Source organism: Zootoca vivipara, chromosome 5, assembly GCF_965207765.1.
Source record: "Zootoca vivipara chromosome 5, rZooViv2.hap1.1, whole genome shotgun sequence".
NCBI classification, from domain to species: Eukaryota; Metazoa; Chordata; class Lepidosauria; order Squamata; family Lacertidae; genus Zootoca; species Zootoca vivipara.
The window spans coordinates 51,446,549-51,464,968 of NC_142588.1; the positions used below are offsets into that span (position 1 = coordinate 51,446,549).

At 42.3% G+C, this 18,420-nt stretch overlaps 1 protein-coding gene across 1 annotated transcript in view; it reads right to left on the reverse strand.

Moving 5' to 3' along the window:
- Positions 1-6,267: 6,267 nt before the first annotated feature.
- SORCS3 (sortilin related VPS10 domain containing receptor 3) overlaps positions 6,268-18,420 on the reverse strand; it is a 415,691-nt gene continuing 403,538 nt past the window's right edge. Inside the window, exons 26-27 of the mRNA XM_035133724.3 lie at positions 7,744-7,904; positions 6,268-6,816 (exon numbers count right to left, since the gene is read on the reverse strand). Coding sequence (XP_034989615.3) covers positions 6,752-6,816; positions 7,744-7,904 — 226 coding nt within the window. The 3' untranslated portion in view covers positions 6,268-6,751. The remainder of the gene's footprint in view (positions 6,817-7,743; positions 7,905-18,420) is intronic.

The following is an 18,420-nucleotide window of genomic DNA, read 5'->3' on the forward strand; positions in this document are numbered from 1 at the left end:
CCAGAATTTGAAACTCCAAATTATTGGCGTATCTCATTTTCTAACCTGTGTCAATGATTACCGGTACTCCCTGCAGGATTGTCAAAGCCTATGAACCAAAGCCTATGAACTTAGAGGATGTTGCAGTTGTTTGCATTACACTAGGCACTGCTGTATCCTATATGGTGAATAATGTAGACACTCCCTACATCATTCTCACCAATTATGTAGCTGAAGTATGTGTGCACGTGCGCATGCATGTGTGTGCACAATGAACGCACATGCACACAAACACATCGTCGTATGTGCACATGAATTAGAAGACTGATGGGTCATGTGCAAGTGAAGTTGAAGAGCACTGTTTCTTGAACTAAGGTTGGGTCTCTGCTCTGGTACAAATTGAGTGTTAGGGTCTCTATTGCCACAATGCCACATATAGGGTTATGGGTTTTTATTGTTGCCACCTCTCTGCCTTCCTCCTAAAATGACCCCCCCCCCTATTTATGGAAAAGCAGTGCTGCAGGGAGGTACACTAAACAGAGCTGCACCTGTACTTTGTGTTTCTGTCAGCCATCAGTCCGGTGATGTAGTACCAAGACACATGAGGAAAGAGTAGCATTCAGTTGATGTATTACAATAATATGTCAGTGGGGCAATGGTGCTTTGATAGTGCTTAATAACTGTACTACTGCATTGGGGAGAATGCCAAGAAAAACAGAATGAGAGAGGTGATAGCATGTATATAATTCCTGTTTCATGTCTTGAGTTTCAGAACCAGCTGATAGTAATTGTTTTACTGTTTCTCTTGATTGTTTTATAACTTACAGTCTTTGAAACATAACCTGATATCCCTTAGATTGAGTTTAAAGTGTGTGTGACAGGCAGGTTCTGTTAAGAATTGCAAGATGAACAGTGCAGGTATCAGTTTAAGTTTGGGGAAAGGGGTTTGCACCCAAATTTGCTGCACAAGTGCACACCTGCTTTCAAGGTAGCAAACCCCTTCTACTACATTTCAAATATTACATATTACATGTATTTAATATTATATATTAAATATTATCACCCTTAGTTTGGGCCAAAGTAATTTGTTGCAGAAAGTCATTCACAGCAATTGCATTGTTTGAGTCCAAAATATTAAGAAACATGGAAATACCCATTGAGCTTGATCCAGAAATCCATGAGTGGAGTGAATCCCACCTATGAATGAGCTGCTCTGGTTTCGCCAGAAGTGGCTTCGTCATGCTGGGCACATGACCCGGAAAAACTGTCTGTGGACAAACACCAGCTCCTCGGCCTATAGAGCGAGATGAGCGCTGCAAGCCCAGAGTCATCTGCGACTGGACTTAACTGTCAGGAGTCCTTTACCTTTACCTTTGTAGGAGTCTCCCAACAACTCTCATTAGCCTCTAGGCAGGGTGTGTAATAATATTAGTTTTGGTTTCACATTGGCCTTTCTTCACATAGCTGCCAAGTCTCCCGTTGAAAAATGCAGGATCAGCAGCTTCTATGCATGTCTGGACATGTGTAGAAGCAACTTCTGGTGTCGGCGCTGCCCGATTTCCGGTACCCAGACATGGGCAGAGCAGCACCCGAAATAGAGCCTCCCTGGCAGTTAGGAAATCAGGGGGATTTCCGGGATATTTTTCTATTTGGGATAACAGCGGGAAATGGATTAAAATCTGGGGGTTTCCCGCGAAAAATGGGAGACTTGGCAGCTATGTTTCTTCATCCTAGCTACAGTGTCATCACCATGTAGCCTGGTTACAGACAGAACAGTGGCTTGATCCAGATGTAAGGCTTAGAGACAAGTTTAGAACAAGCCTGCTTGTTCCTTTAGGACCCTGTCAGAGCCCTCATGTCTCCTTCCCAAAGTCCAGCAACCTCACTTTCCAGGCTTTAGGAAGGCAGCGGGGGGGGGGGGGACCAAATGTTGCTGAGGTTTGCAAAAAAAAAAAAAAGCCTTGAGGGCCACTTGTTGCATCACCCTGTTTTGGGGTGGTGATATGTATTCCTTAACTTACTTCAAAATGTGGCAAGCCAGTTGTGCTGCATTTGGATTCCCCCCTGTTCATTCTACTGAGTGGGGCCCATGGACTCCTGCTCCACTGTCCTACCACTGCTGGGTGATGCATATGTTATGTAGCACTGGAACCTATATGCAGAGGCAAGATGAAGCACCCCCACCAACCAGAAGCCACCAAAAGAATGCAAACTGGCAGCTCTGATGTACAAAAATACATTTATTTTCAACAATTTCAAAACCACTGCCTTTTTTTACAGTAGAAATATTCAAATGGAACAATAAAACCAATAACAGTATATATATGTATTTATGTATATATATATGACTCATGCATTTGTCTTACTTCATTTAAAATAAGTATTGCAATTGTCTGTCTCATTTAAATCTTGAAATGAAAGGAGGGTAGGGAACTGTGCCAGTTTGGCAGCTTCCAACAACAACAGAGAGATTTGGATTTCCATTCTGTCATTCTGGCCAAGTTGTATTTGGTGAAAGACTCCATGAGAGGTTGATGAGTTGGGTTAATATTTCCCCTGGCATCCTGATTGGTGCAGGATTAGGCAGAGTTGCTTGGGCTGGCACAACACATAGTGGACGCAGCACTTGAGTCAAACTCAGGCCACACAGATGGGGGGGGGGTCTTTAGGACTGGAAGACAAGATGTCATGCAACACCTCGTCCAAACAAGGAAGGGGGATTAAAGTATCATGACTTAGTAAATGCCAGCTAGAGAGCATAGCCTTCTGTCTCCTCAGACGGCTAACCATTTGACACCCAAAATCATAGGCTGATTTATCTCTCTCCGCCCTACAGCAACCTATCTTCTTTTTCTTTGGCTGGAATCTCTATACCTATTTACCTGGGAGTAAGCTTCACTGAAATCAATGGGCTGATTAAAATGCACAGCATTGCACTATCTTTATATTTCCAGAATAGGTAAATCAGTTTTGGTGTAAGCCGCAACAGAGAATTGTTTGGACACAGAACTTAGCACACTTCAGGGACTGAAGCAGGAAGTGGGGAAGGGATTCAGCAACTATATAATTGGGAAGCAGGAGGATGGGTTATTCCATTGCAAAAGTGTCAAAGCCAATAAACAATAGATAACAGGGCAGAGCTGAACCCAGCCATGAGGCAGGTGAGACCGCTGTTTCAGGTGGTAGAAACTTGGGGGGCCCCACCTGCCCCATTGCCCCTGCCAGCAGTGAAGCACTGCCACCAGTGGTGTCACATAATGCAAGATCTTGCCGAGCATGCATTTCAAAACACCATCATAGTAGCACTCTTTCCAATCCCTATTATGGCTATTGTTTTGGATAAACCATAAACTAGCTGCCTATAGGTATCACAGATTTTTTCAACACATCCTGGAAAGGTGGTTTGTGAGATCCTGTTCCAGAATGTAGAACAAATTGAATGATAGGGAGCTCATTTAAAATGAATAAGGGCTGTCCCATTTAATTAAATTGATGAGCTTAAGAATATGACTCCAGGATACGACTGATTTTAAGACTCAGCACCCCATGGAAATAAATCTGCTGTCCAATTAAGAGGATATGTTTAGGCTTCAGAGTCCCTGGAATGTGTGGAAACATTCTGGGCCTGAAATGACAATGAGAGTAGATATATTTGCAGAAATACATTACCCGCCTAGGACGTTTTCAAGCTCATCTAATGGAGGAAGAAAGCAAAACAATAACTCTAAGCATCTCTATTAAAATAAGCCCTACTGAGTTCAACAGAACTTCCTCCCAGATAAGTATGTATAGGATTACACCCATGTGTGTTTCATGCTGAGTCTTTATCTCCAAAATCTTATAAAACCCTTACCATTAAATAATGTTGCCACCCCTTTTTTCTTAGCAAGTTTTCCAGAGTTTTTAACATCTGGCAGAAATTAATATGTGTATCTTCAAGCCAATATAAACTTCAACTGTTGATCTCCTGGCTGTTATATTGCTACCAAGGACACAGGAACAATGGCCATATTAATTGCTTATATTTTCAGCATCTGATTCTATCAAGAACTTCTTTGTTTTATGATAAGGTTTTACTTTTAAAGATTTTTTTCCCCCTTCCATGGGTGATGGTTTGAATGTTATGGGGTAAGAGGTTGAGGAAGCCACAGTGATTACACCTTTATTCTATTGAACACTTCCTTCAGTTGTGTTTTCTACCTAAAACCAAATTGCTGAGCTATTTTTCTTTCAGTGTAGTGCTCTATAGTTGTGGAGCCCCAGAGGGGCACATGGCTTTTAAGTAAAGCTGCTTTGGAAGGAGTCTGAAGGGAAGTTGGGAGAAATGGTTCCTTTACAGATATGATGAAAATCTTCATGGCTGGTTTACATTTTCCCTCTTCTGAATGGTTCATCCATTGTATGGACTTTTTACAGCACAGACATGATTTCAGATTAGCTAAGTAACCAATCATAATTAATATCATTAATAGCACCATTAATATCATCAAAATCTGCTTCACCAGGAATACAACTGCCATTTACTTTACTGCAATGAAAAAGTCCACCACCTGTAAATCCAAGTGATATTGCCCCATTACTTCTCAAGGCTATTCAGATGTTTTGCAGTTGTAAGGATAATAATACGCCATGGTAGTTTTCAAAAGCTGGTGTTTCTGATCTCATATGCATTTCACTGGATAGCTGCTAAGAACTAAAAATACTAGACACAACCAACACAGAGAGCTATCATCTCCACCACCATCATTTGCCGAATCAGATACTGGACTGTGTGCTCTGGTCAGACCTCACCTGGAGTACTGTGTCCAGTTCTGGGCACCACAGTTCAAGAAGGATACTGACAAGCTGGAACGTGTCCAGAAGAGGGCAACCAAAATGGTCAAAGGCCTGGAAACGATGCCTTATGAGGAACGGCTTAGGGAGCTGGGTATGTTTAGCCTGGAGAAGAGAAGGTTAAGGGGTGATATGATAGCCATGTTCAAATATATGAAAGGATGTCATATGGAGGAGGGAGAAAGGTTGTTTTCTGCTGCTCCAGAGAAGCGGACACGGAGCAATGGATTCAAACTTCAAGAAAGAAGATTCCACCTAAACATTAGGAAGAACTTCCTGACAGTAAGAGCTGTTCGGCAGTGGAATTTGCTACCAAGAAGTGTGGTGGAGTCTCCTTCTTTGGAGGTCTTTAAGCAGAGGCTTGACAGCCATATGTCAAGAATGCTTTGATGGTGTTTCCTGCTTGGCAGGGGGTTGGACTGGATGGCCCTTGTGGTCTCTTCCAACTCTATGATTCTATGATTCTATGATTCTAAATGCATGCCACTAGTAACTAAGACTAGTCAGGAGAAATTCTGGGGAGGCTAGAGGATTAAAAATCAAACAGGACTGTAACAGGAGCAAAAACAAAGGTTAAAAATACTTTGCACTGATTTCAGCAGTGCACAGATTTATGCTTGTCCAGCAGACATTTATCCCCTCTCTTCTCCCACACATCCCCTGTGCCCACCCCAAATCTGCTCTGGTGGGTTGAGGGGAAATCCAAAACAGATTTAGCAGGTGTGCAGGGGGAGAAAAGGTGGGTAGAGCAGAAGCATAAATCTTGGATACTATCCAACATTGAATGCAACCCAACATTGATGCCAGAATTACTTGATCTTCTCAAACTGAAGCATATTTTCTTGCACAACCTGTTAAATAGACTGGGAATATAATGGACTCAGCATAGTGTTTCTAAGCTTCCCTGCTAGACTCATTGCAAGCCCCACACCCCTGCTTCTTAGGAAGAACCAATATCTTGATGGTATTGCATCTTGAAGTGTTCACAACCCAGATATATTGCCTTCTTGATGCAGGTCCCTACCAGTGTCAACTGAACACAAAGAGGAAAGAGTTAAATATGACAGGCAACTGATACGCGTCCAGATCTCCCATGTGACACAGCTGCTCGCCGCAGATCCCCAGTGAACTTCTCATGTGGGTGTGAAGGTGTGTGGGTGAGTGTGGTTTATTCATTTTAAATTTATCTTTTTACTAAACATTAAATTATTTATCAAGAAATAAAAAGGTATTTACATGGTAATTATCTACAGTATGCCATCGGTTTCCTTAATACCAACAGTATCAACATGCACCAGCAAGGGCCTCATTCATTAACTTGGTTAGATGTGCCAGCCGTCATTTTGTGCAGCCTGCCCACCCTCATGAGAATCTAAGCAGTCAACTTCAGAAGGCTTTATTGTTCCCCATTTTAAAAGATATACAGGATATTATATATATATATATATATATATATATATATATATATATATATATGTATATATATAATATATATACTCAGTTTATTGAATCCAACAGGGTGTCAAGTGAGAGGAGAGCCCTGCATTCATTCTACAGGATCAAATCTGGTATGAACAATTAAATAACCTTCTGAGACTGCCACTGGCAGAGTAGCCCAATTACTTTCTGAAAGGGGAAATAGAAAATGTGCCCAAAAAATTAAGTTCAGGATCCTATTATTTCTGGGTTCCATTAAGTCTTGTATTTTTTCCTTCTTCTATTATACATTTTTCCAAAAACTGAATTTATGAATGTGGCCCCAGAAAACAAAATAACACAAAAAAATAATAAAACCACATTCTGCGCCCCTCCCTCCCTAATAATAATAATAGTCATCATAATGACATAGAATTTCCTTTGTAATAATAATAACAATAATAATAATAATAATTAAAAATAAAAACTCAGAAATTTTGTAGTCAAAGTGGTATTCCTGGTATTAAACACTAGTGCAGTTGGGTATTTCCTTTGTGCTTTCACTGTTGGAGATCGTTGAGATGCTCCCTAAGAAAAAAAGAGAATAGAATAATTAATGGAGGTCACCAAATTTGGATATTGGTTGTGGCATAGATTTTCCTTCTTTGCCATGGTGTATAATTGAGGGGCTTTCTCTTCCTTCCAGCAAAATCCCAATTAACACCCCCCAAAAATGTCAAAGTAATGTGCACAGTAAACAATTAAGTTTACAAGTTAATTCAAAGTGATCAATGGTACACACAATGGAGTTACACCAGAAAAAAAATGTTGGAAGGAAAAAAATCTTTATGAGGCATCTAAAATTTAACACCATTGACTGTCTGATTCCAGTAGAAAGTTCCACAAAGCACTAACACTCTGTGCTTGGTGGCCTTGGAGTGGACCTCAAGGAGCATGCAACACCACTTAATAGTGCTCTTTTGATTAGACTGCTGCTTAATTTTTTTAGGCACCTCATGTAACACAAGAATTGTACTATCGCCAGACAGCAGTAGAGAAGATAAGATGGAAGCATTTCCTCTTCTTTTGTTCATCCCCCCCCCCCGTCTGTTCCCATTTGCCGCTCCAAACTCTGCTACCCTAGGGTATTCTGACTTCATGTACCATCTCATCCTTCCTCATTTGCCCTATGCATCAGTTACAGAAATTAGCCTGCCAACGTCTATGCATCTGCAAAGAGCTGAGCCACTAAAATCTCCAGAAAGAATTAACATTCTAATATTCAGCCATGATCTAACATATTTCTCATGACTCCTTCTAATGCAGAGACAGCTAATGGGTGCTGCATATAACTAAAGTTCTACAGCTCATTGATGTCCGTGAATCAGCTCTGAGCAAAACTTAGTTGAATGTCAGCAACATGCATTTACTCATGGCAGAGAACAAGGGCGAGAGAGTGCTCTTAATGAGCATGAATTGTTGAGATGTCATTGAATGAGCAGTCAGGCTGTTTACCTATAACCCGTGTGTCCAGCTCTTTGTCCATGAGTTCTTCAGGGTCCGTGAATTCACTCAGAGTGATCTTGGGGGCATTTTCACTTTGGCTGACAGAACCAATCATTTCCTGTTCTTTATCATGCTGGACTTGAGCATAGAAGTTAATCCACGGGATTTTCCTACATTAAAAGGGGGAATAAAATGGATTTTCTTTGAGATGGTCTTCCCGATTTACAGTAACAGTTGCCGCCTTAACGGTGAATATTATATATTATACGGCAAAAACCAGAGGAACAAAGCATGACAGGAATATAATTTACACTTAGATATTTTTTTTAGTGCAGATGCCTGGCCCACATTGAACAGGAATCTATCTAATAATACAGTAGTGGTACCTTGGTAGTCTAATGGCATGGCTCTCAAACAAATCGGCTCCTGAACGTCGCAAAGTGAGTGTTCCAGTTTGCGAACATTTTTTCAGAAGCTGAACGTCCAATGCAGCTTCTGAGGTTTCCAATTGAGTGCAGGAACCTCCTGCAGCCAATTGGAAGCCGTGCCTTGGTTTTAGAACCATTTCAGGACCGTTTAAATTCATCGAACGGACTCCTGGAATAGATTAAATTTGAGACGGTATTACTATAATAGAATTTATATATCGCCCTATACCCAGAGGTGGTTCATAGATTCAATACATACAATGTGCACCAGGCAGCCAGATCTGGGAGGCTGAAAGCTAAAAATGTTGTTCTATCACAATTAAGATAACAAAGAAGTGGGGTATATTCTTATTTATATTCTTATTTTACCATTACCCGCCTGTCACCCTGAGGTCCCAAAGCAGCTTACAACAATTTAAAATACAACATTAAAAACAATTTTAAAAACCTACAATCACAAAAATAACATTTAATAAAAATAGCATCAAGTAAAAATAGCAAAAGTTCAAACAAATGCTTATATTATAGTTAGATTTCCAGTATTTCTGCATCATAATCTGAAAGGCCATTTTCTAAAAAGGAGAAGAAGAGATTTCTTTTCCCATGTCATGAGATGCATCCAGTAAAACACCCCCTCGTGCCATTTTAAAGTCCAACTATTGACCAACAGTCTCGTGGCTTGTCCTCCATTCCCACATCCTGATTTCTTTTTGTCCCTGCTCTGTTTCCAGCTCCTGACTCTCTGCAGACTGCTGACCACAGTCTAGCCCTCTGTGACGACCCGGGTCCCACTCTACCTTACTATCACTGCGACACAGGAATCCAGAGGGGAAAACACCCACCCTCTTCTCCTGCCGCCTCAAAAATAAACCCCTTTTACTGATGGGTTTCTTAGTAAGGAGAGCCTTCCAGCTTGCGTGACCTGGTACCTTAAGAAACTCTAGGCTGTCCCACGGAATAACCCCTTTGCCTCCAGTAAAGGGTCTCCCTCAGTTGGATTCCCCCACTGTAGAAGTTTGCCCTAGGCACTCTGGCAACTTCTTGGCACCTCAGGTTACCCTTCTAAGCCTCCTCCGTGTAACTTCAGGACACAAACCACCACCTCCCTGCCTGAGGTGAGTTTGGCCCTCTCTTGAGTCACCACGGCTGTGAGTCCTGGTACCTCGCTGGAAAAATACAGACGGACCTCTTGTTGGCAAAAACAGAGATGAAGTTTTATTGTGTTAAAAACATAAGTGATTCTTTAACGTGTCATTTATTAATTAGCTTTGTTCCAGTTGTACAAACTAAACTCAGTCAAACATTTAACTTTAAGTTGTCCTAGCCTCTTAACTGTCTTCATACAAGCCACCACATAACATCACACCACACCTTCCTCCCTCTCCCTCCTCACTGACCAAACCGACACTCCCTCCTTTCAAACCGGGCACAGTCCCGCCCCCATCAGAGTTCTATGCCAGTCAGGCTGGAGGTGGGTTAACTCTTTGCCAGCCGGACAGAAATAAACATTTTAAAAGTGCTTCAATTTGTCACATATCTCCCCCCACCACAAAGACATTGCGTCGGCTTGCTCTTAATTAACTAGAGCAATGCCAAAGCAATGGGCTTGGGGTCCAAAATACTTCAATGCATTCTATAACATTCATATTACAAGGTCAACAAAATTAACATCTCATAAACTTGTACACAGATAAACCATGTTTGGCATGTGTCAGATTATAACGCCTAAGCACAAATGTTCTGCTAGGGTTATCACCGTTTCATATAATAATTTGCACCATCCTATACCTCTCAAAAATACCTGGATAAGGCGTCCGCTATGATGTTTTGCTTCCCACTTATGTGCTTACCCTGTGTCTATTACATGAGTTGCTAGGCTGGTCCTCCCTGGGATGTTTGAGAAGATCTGAGCAAACTGAGCAAGGACTAATTTTAACTGCTCCTTTTGCTCTGGGGTCAGACTTTCATCGAATGACACCTCTGCTAGAGTTGTGCCCTTACTCAGCTCTCCCCACCCAGTTAAATGAATTCCTTGGGTCACCTTCCCCTTTACTTGCAGCACCAACTTATTTCGGTCAAAATAAGGCTTAAGTAAGTTTACATGAAAATTTTTACATCGGTTCCCTTCCCCATCTAATTCTACTAAATAGTTCACCGCTGATATCCTCTCGACCACTTTGAAGGGACCGTCCCGCGACATCTCCAACTTCTTTCGATGTCTTGTTCTTAACACGAGCACACTGTCACCGGGCTGGAAAGATCTGTCTCTTGCGTGTGCATCATACCACTGCTTCTGTCGACGCTGTGCCTGCTGCAAGTTGTGAGCAGCTTGCTTCCGTAGCTCTTGAAGGTTGCTCTGTAGCTCCTGTAGACACGTCACAACATCAGGGCTGTCGATCTGCTCCTCCCCCGACCACGCTGCTTTCATCAAGTCTAGGGGTCCTCGTGGCTGTCGTCCAAATAGGAGTTCAAAAGGACTGAACCCTGTGCTCTCCTGCGGCACTTCGCGATAACCAAATAGGAAGTGTTGCAGCCTCTCATCCCAGTCGTTAGGATGATTGATGGAATAGGTTTTTAGCATCCGGCTCAGGGTTGAGTTAAATTTCTCCGTCAAGCCATTCGACTGTGGATGATAAGCCGTAGTTTTAACATGCTTAATCCCACAAAGAGTTAAAAGCTCTTCCATGGTCTTGGACGTGAAGGATGTCCCTAAATCTGTTATAATTTCTTTGGGGAATCCCAGCCTTAGGAACACCGACATGAGGGCTTTTGCTACAGTCTTTGAGTCAATGTCCTTTAGAGGTATTGCTTCTGGATAGCGCGTAGCATAATCCACGAGGCATAAAATAAACTTATTCCCCCTTTTTGTAACTCTGGAGATAGGCCCGAGGATGTCCACTCCTACTCTGGAAAAGGGCTCAGTAATTACGGGAATAGACTGTAACAAGCCTCGCGTTTTGTCCGCTCTTTTGCCTGCTTTTTGGCAGATCACACAGGACTTGCAATACTCTTTGATGTCTTTGCCCATCCCAGGCCAGTAAAATCTTGCTTGGATTCTATCACTAGTCTTTCTAATGCCTAGATGCGCTGCTGAGGGTGCGTCGTGTGCCATTTGTAGCACTTGCAACCGGTAAGCTCTTGGCAACACTAACTGTTTCTTCCTTTCCCAAACAGCAGCAGTTTTCCTCCTCCTAGAAATTCTATACAGTCTTCCCTCAATGGTGGTAAATAAGCAGGGGTTCTCCACAGTTACTTCTGCAGTAGGACTTTGTGCTTTACCCCACAGCTCTTTTATAGTTTCATCCTCTTTTTGATCACTCAAGAATTGGGCACCGTGCTCCTGGACCACTGGCACGCTAATCAGCCCTTCACCCTCACTAGGATCTATGGGTGACTCTATAACTGCAGGAGGATTACTCTCAGTGACTTGAGACTGTGACCTAGTTATCACTTGAATACGGTGCTTCTGACTAGCTAGGTCATTCCCTATTAAAAAGGGCACCTCCAATTCATTTAGGATTCCTACTCTCCACTTGCCACAAAATCCTTTGTAGGTAATATCAACTTCAGCTAATGGTACTTCAAAATGTGGGCCCCATATGCCTTTTAAACTATAGGACTGACCCTTGAGGTACTGCTCCTTTGGAACAAATTGTGATTTAACAAGTGAGACTTCTGCTCCTGTGTTCCTCAAACCTAAACAAAACTGACCATTTAATTCAATTGGCTCCATGTAATCTTGGTTGCACTCCTGCTCAGCCCTCCAGACCTGTAAGACCTTAGAAGTAGTCTCAGCTGGACTGTCTGATTTCTCTGAGCCTTCTGTCTGAGGCGAGCTATTTTCCTGTGACTGCATTACCAGTTTTACTTGTTTAGCTGCAGTAGGTGTAGTTTGCGACTTAACCAGCAGGGGGCACCTGGCACGTACATGGCCCTCACGATTACAGAAAAAACAAGTGATTTTCTTAGACCCTGTCTTGTCAGAAACTGATTCCCTGACAGGAAAATTTTCATGCCTGTCTTTATTTTCTCTGTTTCTCCATGGATTACCCTTCTGTGAGTGTTTTGGGAATGCTATTTCATTGAAATCTCCTTGTAGTTCATCTAAGACCCCTGCAACCTCTGCCACAGTTTTCAGTTTGTTATCCCTCAAGAACCAACGTAAATTGCTAGGGATTTGCTTAAAAAATTGTTCTAAACAAATTAATTGTTTTAACTCATCAAAGGCCTTCACTCCACTCCCTTGAATCCATCTGTCAAGTAATTTATCTAAGCGGCTAGCTAGTTGGGCATAAGTCTCTTTATGTTCCTTTTTTGCCTCACGAAAAGCCTTTCTGCTTTGTTCAGCCGTGAGTCCACATCGAACCCTGACCCTTTGCTTAAATACTTGGTAACTTGACAGCTCTTCTTCCCTCAGGTCAGCATAAATTTCACTTAGTATCCCACAAATTTGAGGTCTTAAATAAAGCATCCAGTTCTCCTCAGGTATTTGAAATTCCACACAAACGCGTTCGAAGGTAAATAGAAACGATTCGACATTATCGTCTTTTCCAAATTTGGGGAATCTTTTTAAATTAATTGCGGTACTATCATTATTAACTGGACTCCGAGTTAATTCTGATCGCAAACGTATCTCTTCAAGCTTCATTCTGTCCTGTTCTAATTGTGCCCTTATCCTCTCTGACTGCATTCTCTCCTCAGCTTCAATTCTAGCTTTTTCCCTCTCACTTTCAGATGCTAACTTTTTCTCTCTCACTTTCAATTCGGGCCATCTCAATTCGTAGTTTCATAACTTCTACCTCAGAACCTGGGCTTCCCTCAGCCCCTTCCATTCTTTCATCTCCTTTTGCCTCTCTGGGTTTTCTTACGTGAGTCATTTTCCTCACAGGAAAATCCTGACAGACTCAAACCAAACTAGGCGCGTGAGCTTTGAATTTCGATCACGACGCTGCCACCAAAAATGTGACGACCCGGGTCCCACTCTACCTTACTATCACTGCGACACAGGAATCCAGAGGGGAAAACACCCACCCTCTTCTCCTGCCGCCTCAAAAATAAACCCCTTTTACTGATGGGTTTCTTAGTAAGGAGAGCCTTCCAGCTTGCGTGACCTGGTACCTTAAGAAACTCTAGGCTGTCCCACGGAATAACCCCTTTGCCTCCAGTAAAGGGTCTCCCTCAGTTGGATTCCCCCACTGTAGAAGTTTGCCCTAGGCACTCTGGCAACTTCTTGGCACCTCAGGTTACCCTTCTAAGCCTCCTCCGTGTAACTTCAGGACACAAACCACCACCTCCCTGCCTGAGGTGAGTTTGGCCCTCTCTTGAGTCACCACGGCTGTGAGTCCTGGTACCTCGCTGGAAAAATACAGACGGACCTCTTGTTGGCAAAAACAGAGATGAAGTTTTATTGTGTTAAAAACATAAGTGATTCTTTAACGTGTCATTTATTAATTAGCTTTGTTCCAGTTGTACAAACTAAACTCAGTCAAACATTTAACTTTAAGTTGTCCTAGCCTCTTAACTGTCTTCATACAAGCCACCACATAACATCACACCACACCTTCCTCCCTCTCCCTCCTCACTGACCAAACCGACACTCCCTCCTTTCAAACCGGGCACAGTCCCGCCCCCATCAGAGTTCTATGCCAGTCAGGCTGGAGGTGGGTTAACTCTTTGCCAGCCGGACAGAAATAAACATTTTAAAAGTGCTTCAATTTGTCACACCCTCCCACCTCAAATAATTTCTGACTGGATCAGATAGATGCCTGACATCAGAGTATATCTCTTACCTCGATGAAAGAGCAAACTGTCTAACGTGGGGAGTGGCTTTTACTGGTCTCAACTTCCCACAAAAATGTGGGGTTTCCCCAGTTTTTGTTTCTTGGAACCATCTGGCCAGGTGACAATAGAAGTGCCCTCTCGGAATACCGGTATCTCTTCTGCAAGGAGTACTGTACATGCTCTGAAACCTAAGATACTATTCAAGCGGGTAACATGTAACTAGCCAAGTTCCTCCTCGTCTTCTTTCCCAAATTATTTGTACCTTTACACTTGGCTTCATTGATTTTAAAAGGCAATCTCTGGAAATTCCCACTGGAAATTCCTATGTGCTCGACTACATGGGTCTAAAGCTACCCATTCTGTTTTAAGAGCATTTCACAAGGTTTATGGAGAAATAAATAGAAAGCTTCTCTCTTTGTTTATTTCCCCCCAGACTGGGGGTGAAGTGAGGGGTCCTGAGCTATTGGGATCAGAAATTCCCCAAGCAGCTGGAAAACAACAACAACCTGGGTTGTGTCAGGGGGTTCATCCTATGGTAGCAGCCAACTGTAATTCTTTTTGGGAGGAGAGAACAAAATAAAGAAATGTGGCTTCTCTAAGATCTGTCATAGATGAGTTTCTGTCTCTCTTGAGACCCTTTGTGAGAGGAGACCCACAGCCAGGATAACAGGCTCTGTTTCCTTGGGTTAACTGTAGCATTTTTGTATTAATTCAGCGGCTGGATTAATTGTGATTTTGCTGATGACCCTGACACAGCTGACAGCTGACATCTCAGCTGCCAAGAAACAAATCTTATGAGTTATCTCAGCCAATAAGATTAAACAGTAGTGATGGCTAATGACACACAAGACGGGAGGAGGGGCACTGAGAAGTAGCAGCAGACAGGGAAGCAAAAGTGCACTGAACCACATCAGAACAATGTGAATGTTTAGTGAAGTGAGTATTTTCCATTAATTGACTTTGCTGCATCTAGGAGCATCACGGAGAAGAAAATATCAACATTTGAAGATATGTGATGCCGAATGTCTCCCTATGGGACCAACGTCCAGAGATGACTGTCTGTTCCCACTGTGAGACATATTTTTCACTGTAGACAGTAAATATTTGTGTAATGCTGTGATTCTTTTTATCAGTGGACAGGGTGCACAAGTGATCCTTTCCTTTTGGCTTCCTTTTAAACAACTGGGAGTGTTTGAGATGGACAACATATTCTTTCTTAACCTTATTTTCTCTGGGCTGGCTTTGTCTGATACCTTTGGTAACGATTTATCCTTTCTGCCCTTCAACATCCTCCCAGTTCTCTTGCAAACGAATAACTAAGCTCATTTAGCTTTGGTGCATGCTTGCCTGATTTTGTACATCTAAATTAGGTCAGTAATAGCTGATATAATGTGTCATCATTGCTTTGGAAAGCTTGCCTGGGTTATTTTCTATTTTCAGCATCTGTTCTGGCTGTTGGGCCTTTTAAACTTAGTCAGAGATCCAGGGAAAGCTTCCTTCTCTGCAGTATTAAAAAAAAGAAATGGTGGGCCAGATAAAAGCATATACATACACACACCATTTCAGAGCGAGACTCTGAGATCCTAGTTTGGTTCAGGCTTTCATCAAAGCATCTTTCAGGGGAGACTGGAATGGATACATTTTCAAAACAATAGATGGAAAAGATACCCAGAGATGTACTGGGCTCATTAAAGGGAGTAGTGTATGTGGATCCCTCATGCCAGAAAACTTTTCCCCCCTACTGTACGTATGAAAGGACCCCATGCCAGGCATGGTGATCTATCTGAATGGAATAAAACCTCTTTGTACCATTCTCTGCGCACCTCAGAGCAGCAGAAAGTAGCATCAAAGGAGAATTCAAGAACAATTTCCCCTGTCTTCAGTGCTGGATACATCAAAGCAAACTTTTGCTGAGATAAAGCATGAACATTAGCCATTCCTCCTTTCTCCCCAATACACATGTGACTTCAGCCCAGTTCTGAGACATTGCAGGTGTCCCTTCACCCCTAAGCCCATGCATTGTTTCCAATGCCTAATCTGCTCACCTCCATGTGTCCACATTCATTTTGACCCTTTGCCTCAACACCTAAATATATGCCAACTTCCTTTGGGTGTGTAACTAAGGAGCATAAGTATTTAGGCTGAACCTTTACCCAGTGAGAGTGTAGGTTTCGCAGTACACTGCCTTCCCCTGAGTCTCAATCTAAGCTTTCAGACAGTGGCCTGGTTAAGACACTCTATTGCCACCTTCATAAACAATTACTTAATATCCTGGTTAGTTGACCAGCATTAAAGCAGAGTTCCCATTTTGGCTATAGTGGGAAATTCTGGTTTATAACAAACCAGAATCTCCACATGATGCTGGCACACAAAGGGAGAAGAAGAGCGGAAGATGAGGGTGGAGCATGCAGGTCTGATACTTGTTCCTGGTTTCATAAATCAGTTTATAAAACCAACACCTTTGCATCCAAATGGGGCCAGTCCCTCTCCAGCTCACGTAGGCAAAGCAGTTTAGGAGGACAAAGACGTACAGTGACATGGAACATTATGTTTTAATGCTTTTAAAGTTTAATGCCAGCTGTATATTGATCCAGCACCAATGGCAAAATTTCTGTCGGATAAATCAGCCTTATATAACCAATATGCTTAACTCTAATTAATGCACAGCGTAAGCTCTTCTGCCAGACTTAGCTAGGTCACAGCTCCTCACTTTGGGAGGAAGGGCTATCAAAGCCTTTTGCTCCCTCTTTTGCACCATGTGAACTGACCAGTAATGATGTCTGGGTTGGATTCTCCAAGCTTAGACAGTGTAGTTTTAGCAAGCCATTTTTGTGTTTCTAGACAAATAATTGACAAACATTTACCATTTTTTGTAACCTAAGTTAAAACTGCCTGTGTTTTCTGGCTGCTGTATGGAAAATCACATCTGACCTTTGAAGAGTTTGTAAGCCATTTTTACCTTTTCAAACATGAAGCCTTCTTCTATGCTAAGGGGAAGTGGGGAACTTTGGAAGAAACTTGGAAGGGGATATTTTAAAGATCTAACAGCCTATATTACCACACTATGCTTTGCTGCCTGTTTTGTGATTTTTAAATCTCTGTAGAGCAGGCATCCCCAAACTTTGGCCCTCCAGATGTTTTGGACTACAATTCCCATCTTCCCCGACCACTGGTCCTATTAGCCAGGGATCATGGGAGTTGTAGGCCAAAACATCTGGAGGGCCGCAGTTTGGGGATCCCTGCTGTAGAGGCTCTGTCAACAGAGAGTATTTGCTGCAAACCTGAATCTAGGTATTCAGGGAATTTTCCTTTTATTCTTTTAAACAAATTACAATGTTTTACTAAAATACTAGCGGTTTCCAAATTCCGAAGTTTTCTGCTACACATTGCAATGTGTGGCTAAGTTTGGGGCTGTACAAAGAACAACTCCTCAAGGTGATTTTTTTGTTTGCTTGCCTTGAAAAGTCCTGTTGGTGCTGACCTTTAAAGCCCTAAATGGCCTCAGCCCTGTATACCTAAAGGAGCGTATCCACCCAAATCGTATAGCTCGGACACTGAGCTCCAGCAGCGAGGGCCTTCTGGTAGTTCCCACACTACGAGAAGTGAAGCTACAGGGAACCAGGCAGAGGGCCTTCACAGTGGTGGGGTCCGCCCTGTGGAATTACCTCGCATCAAATGTTAAGGAGGTGAGTAATTATATAATACTTAGGCAGCCCTGTATAGGAAAGCTTTTTAAGGTTTAATGTTTTATTGTGTTTTTCTATATGCTGGAAGCCGTCCAGAGTGGCTGGGGCAACACAGTCAGATGGGTGGACTACAAATTATATTTATTTATTTATTTATTTCTGGACCAAACAAAAGTTTCCTTCACTATCTCTAATGTAGTGTTTATTACTGTCCGTGTAGTTAATGCCTGAAGCATTGACATCTACTGAATTGAACTGGAGCACCTAAAATGTACCTAAGAGAGAAATAGAAGCATTTCTGTACTGTGCTTGTTGACCAGAAAGAACAAAATAGAATCTAGAAACGCATATTTATTTATTTATTTGCTGGAAACCAAAATCTCCATCTTGCTTTTAGTAAAGGAGAAAAACAAACCAAGATTAGCCTCCTCATACCAACACTTCCTTCACTGCAAAGTATCTTTTATTTCCTAATGGATTTCCTCCACGTGCACATGTAGTGCAACACAGCCAGGCTTCCAAGGCTGGAGGACAGTTTGCAACGTGAATGCCTAATGAGCCACTCGAGCGCCTTGCTTCACGCAGGCCCCTAATAAACTGCTGGGGTGTGTGCCAGCAGAGTGCCAATTGTAGCAATCTGCAAAATTAAAAATTCATGCAAACACATGTTTTCCCTACCTTTGCTAAACTGAAGCTCTGCATTCTAGCAGCAATTCTACCTAATCACAAAAGTACACATTGCTAATAGACTTCTGGATCCGACGGAAAAATGGGACAGCACTAAATATTTT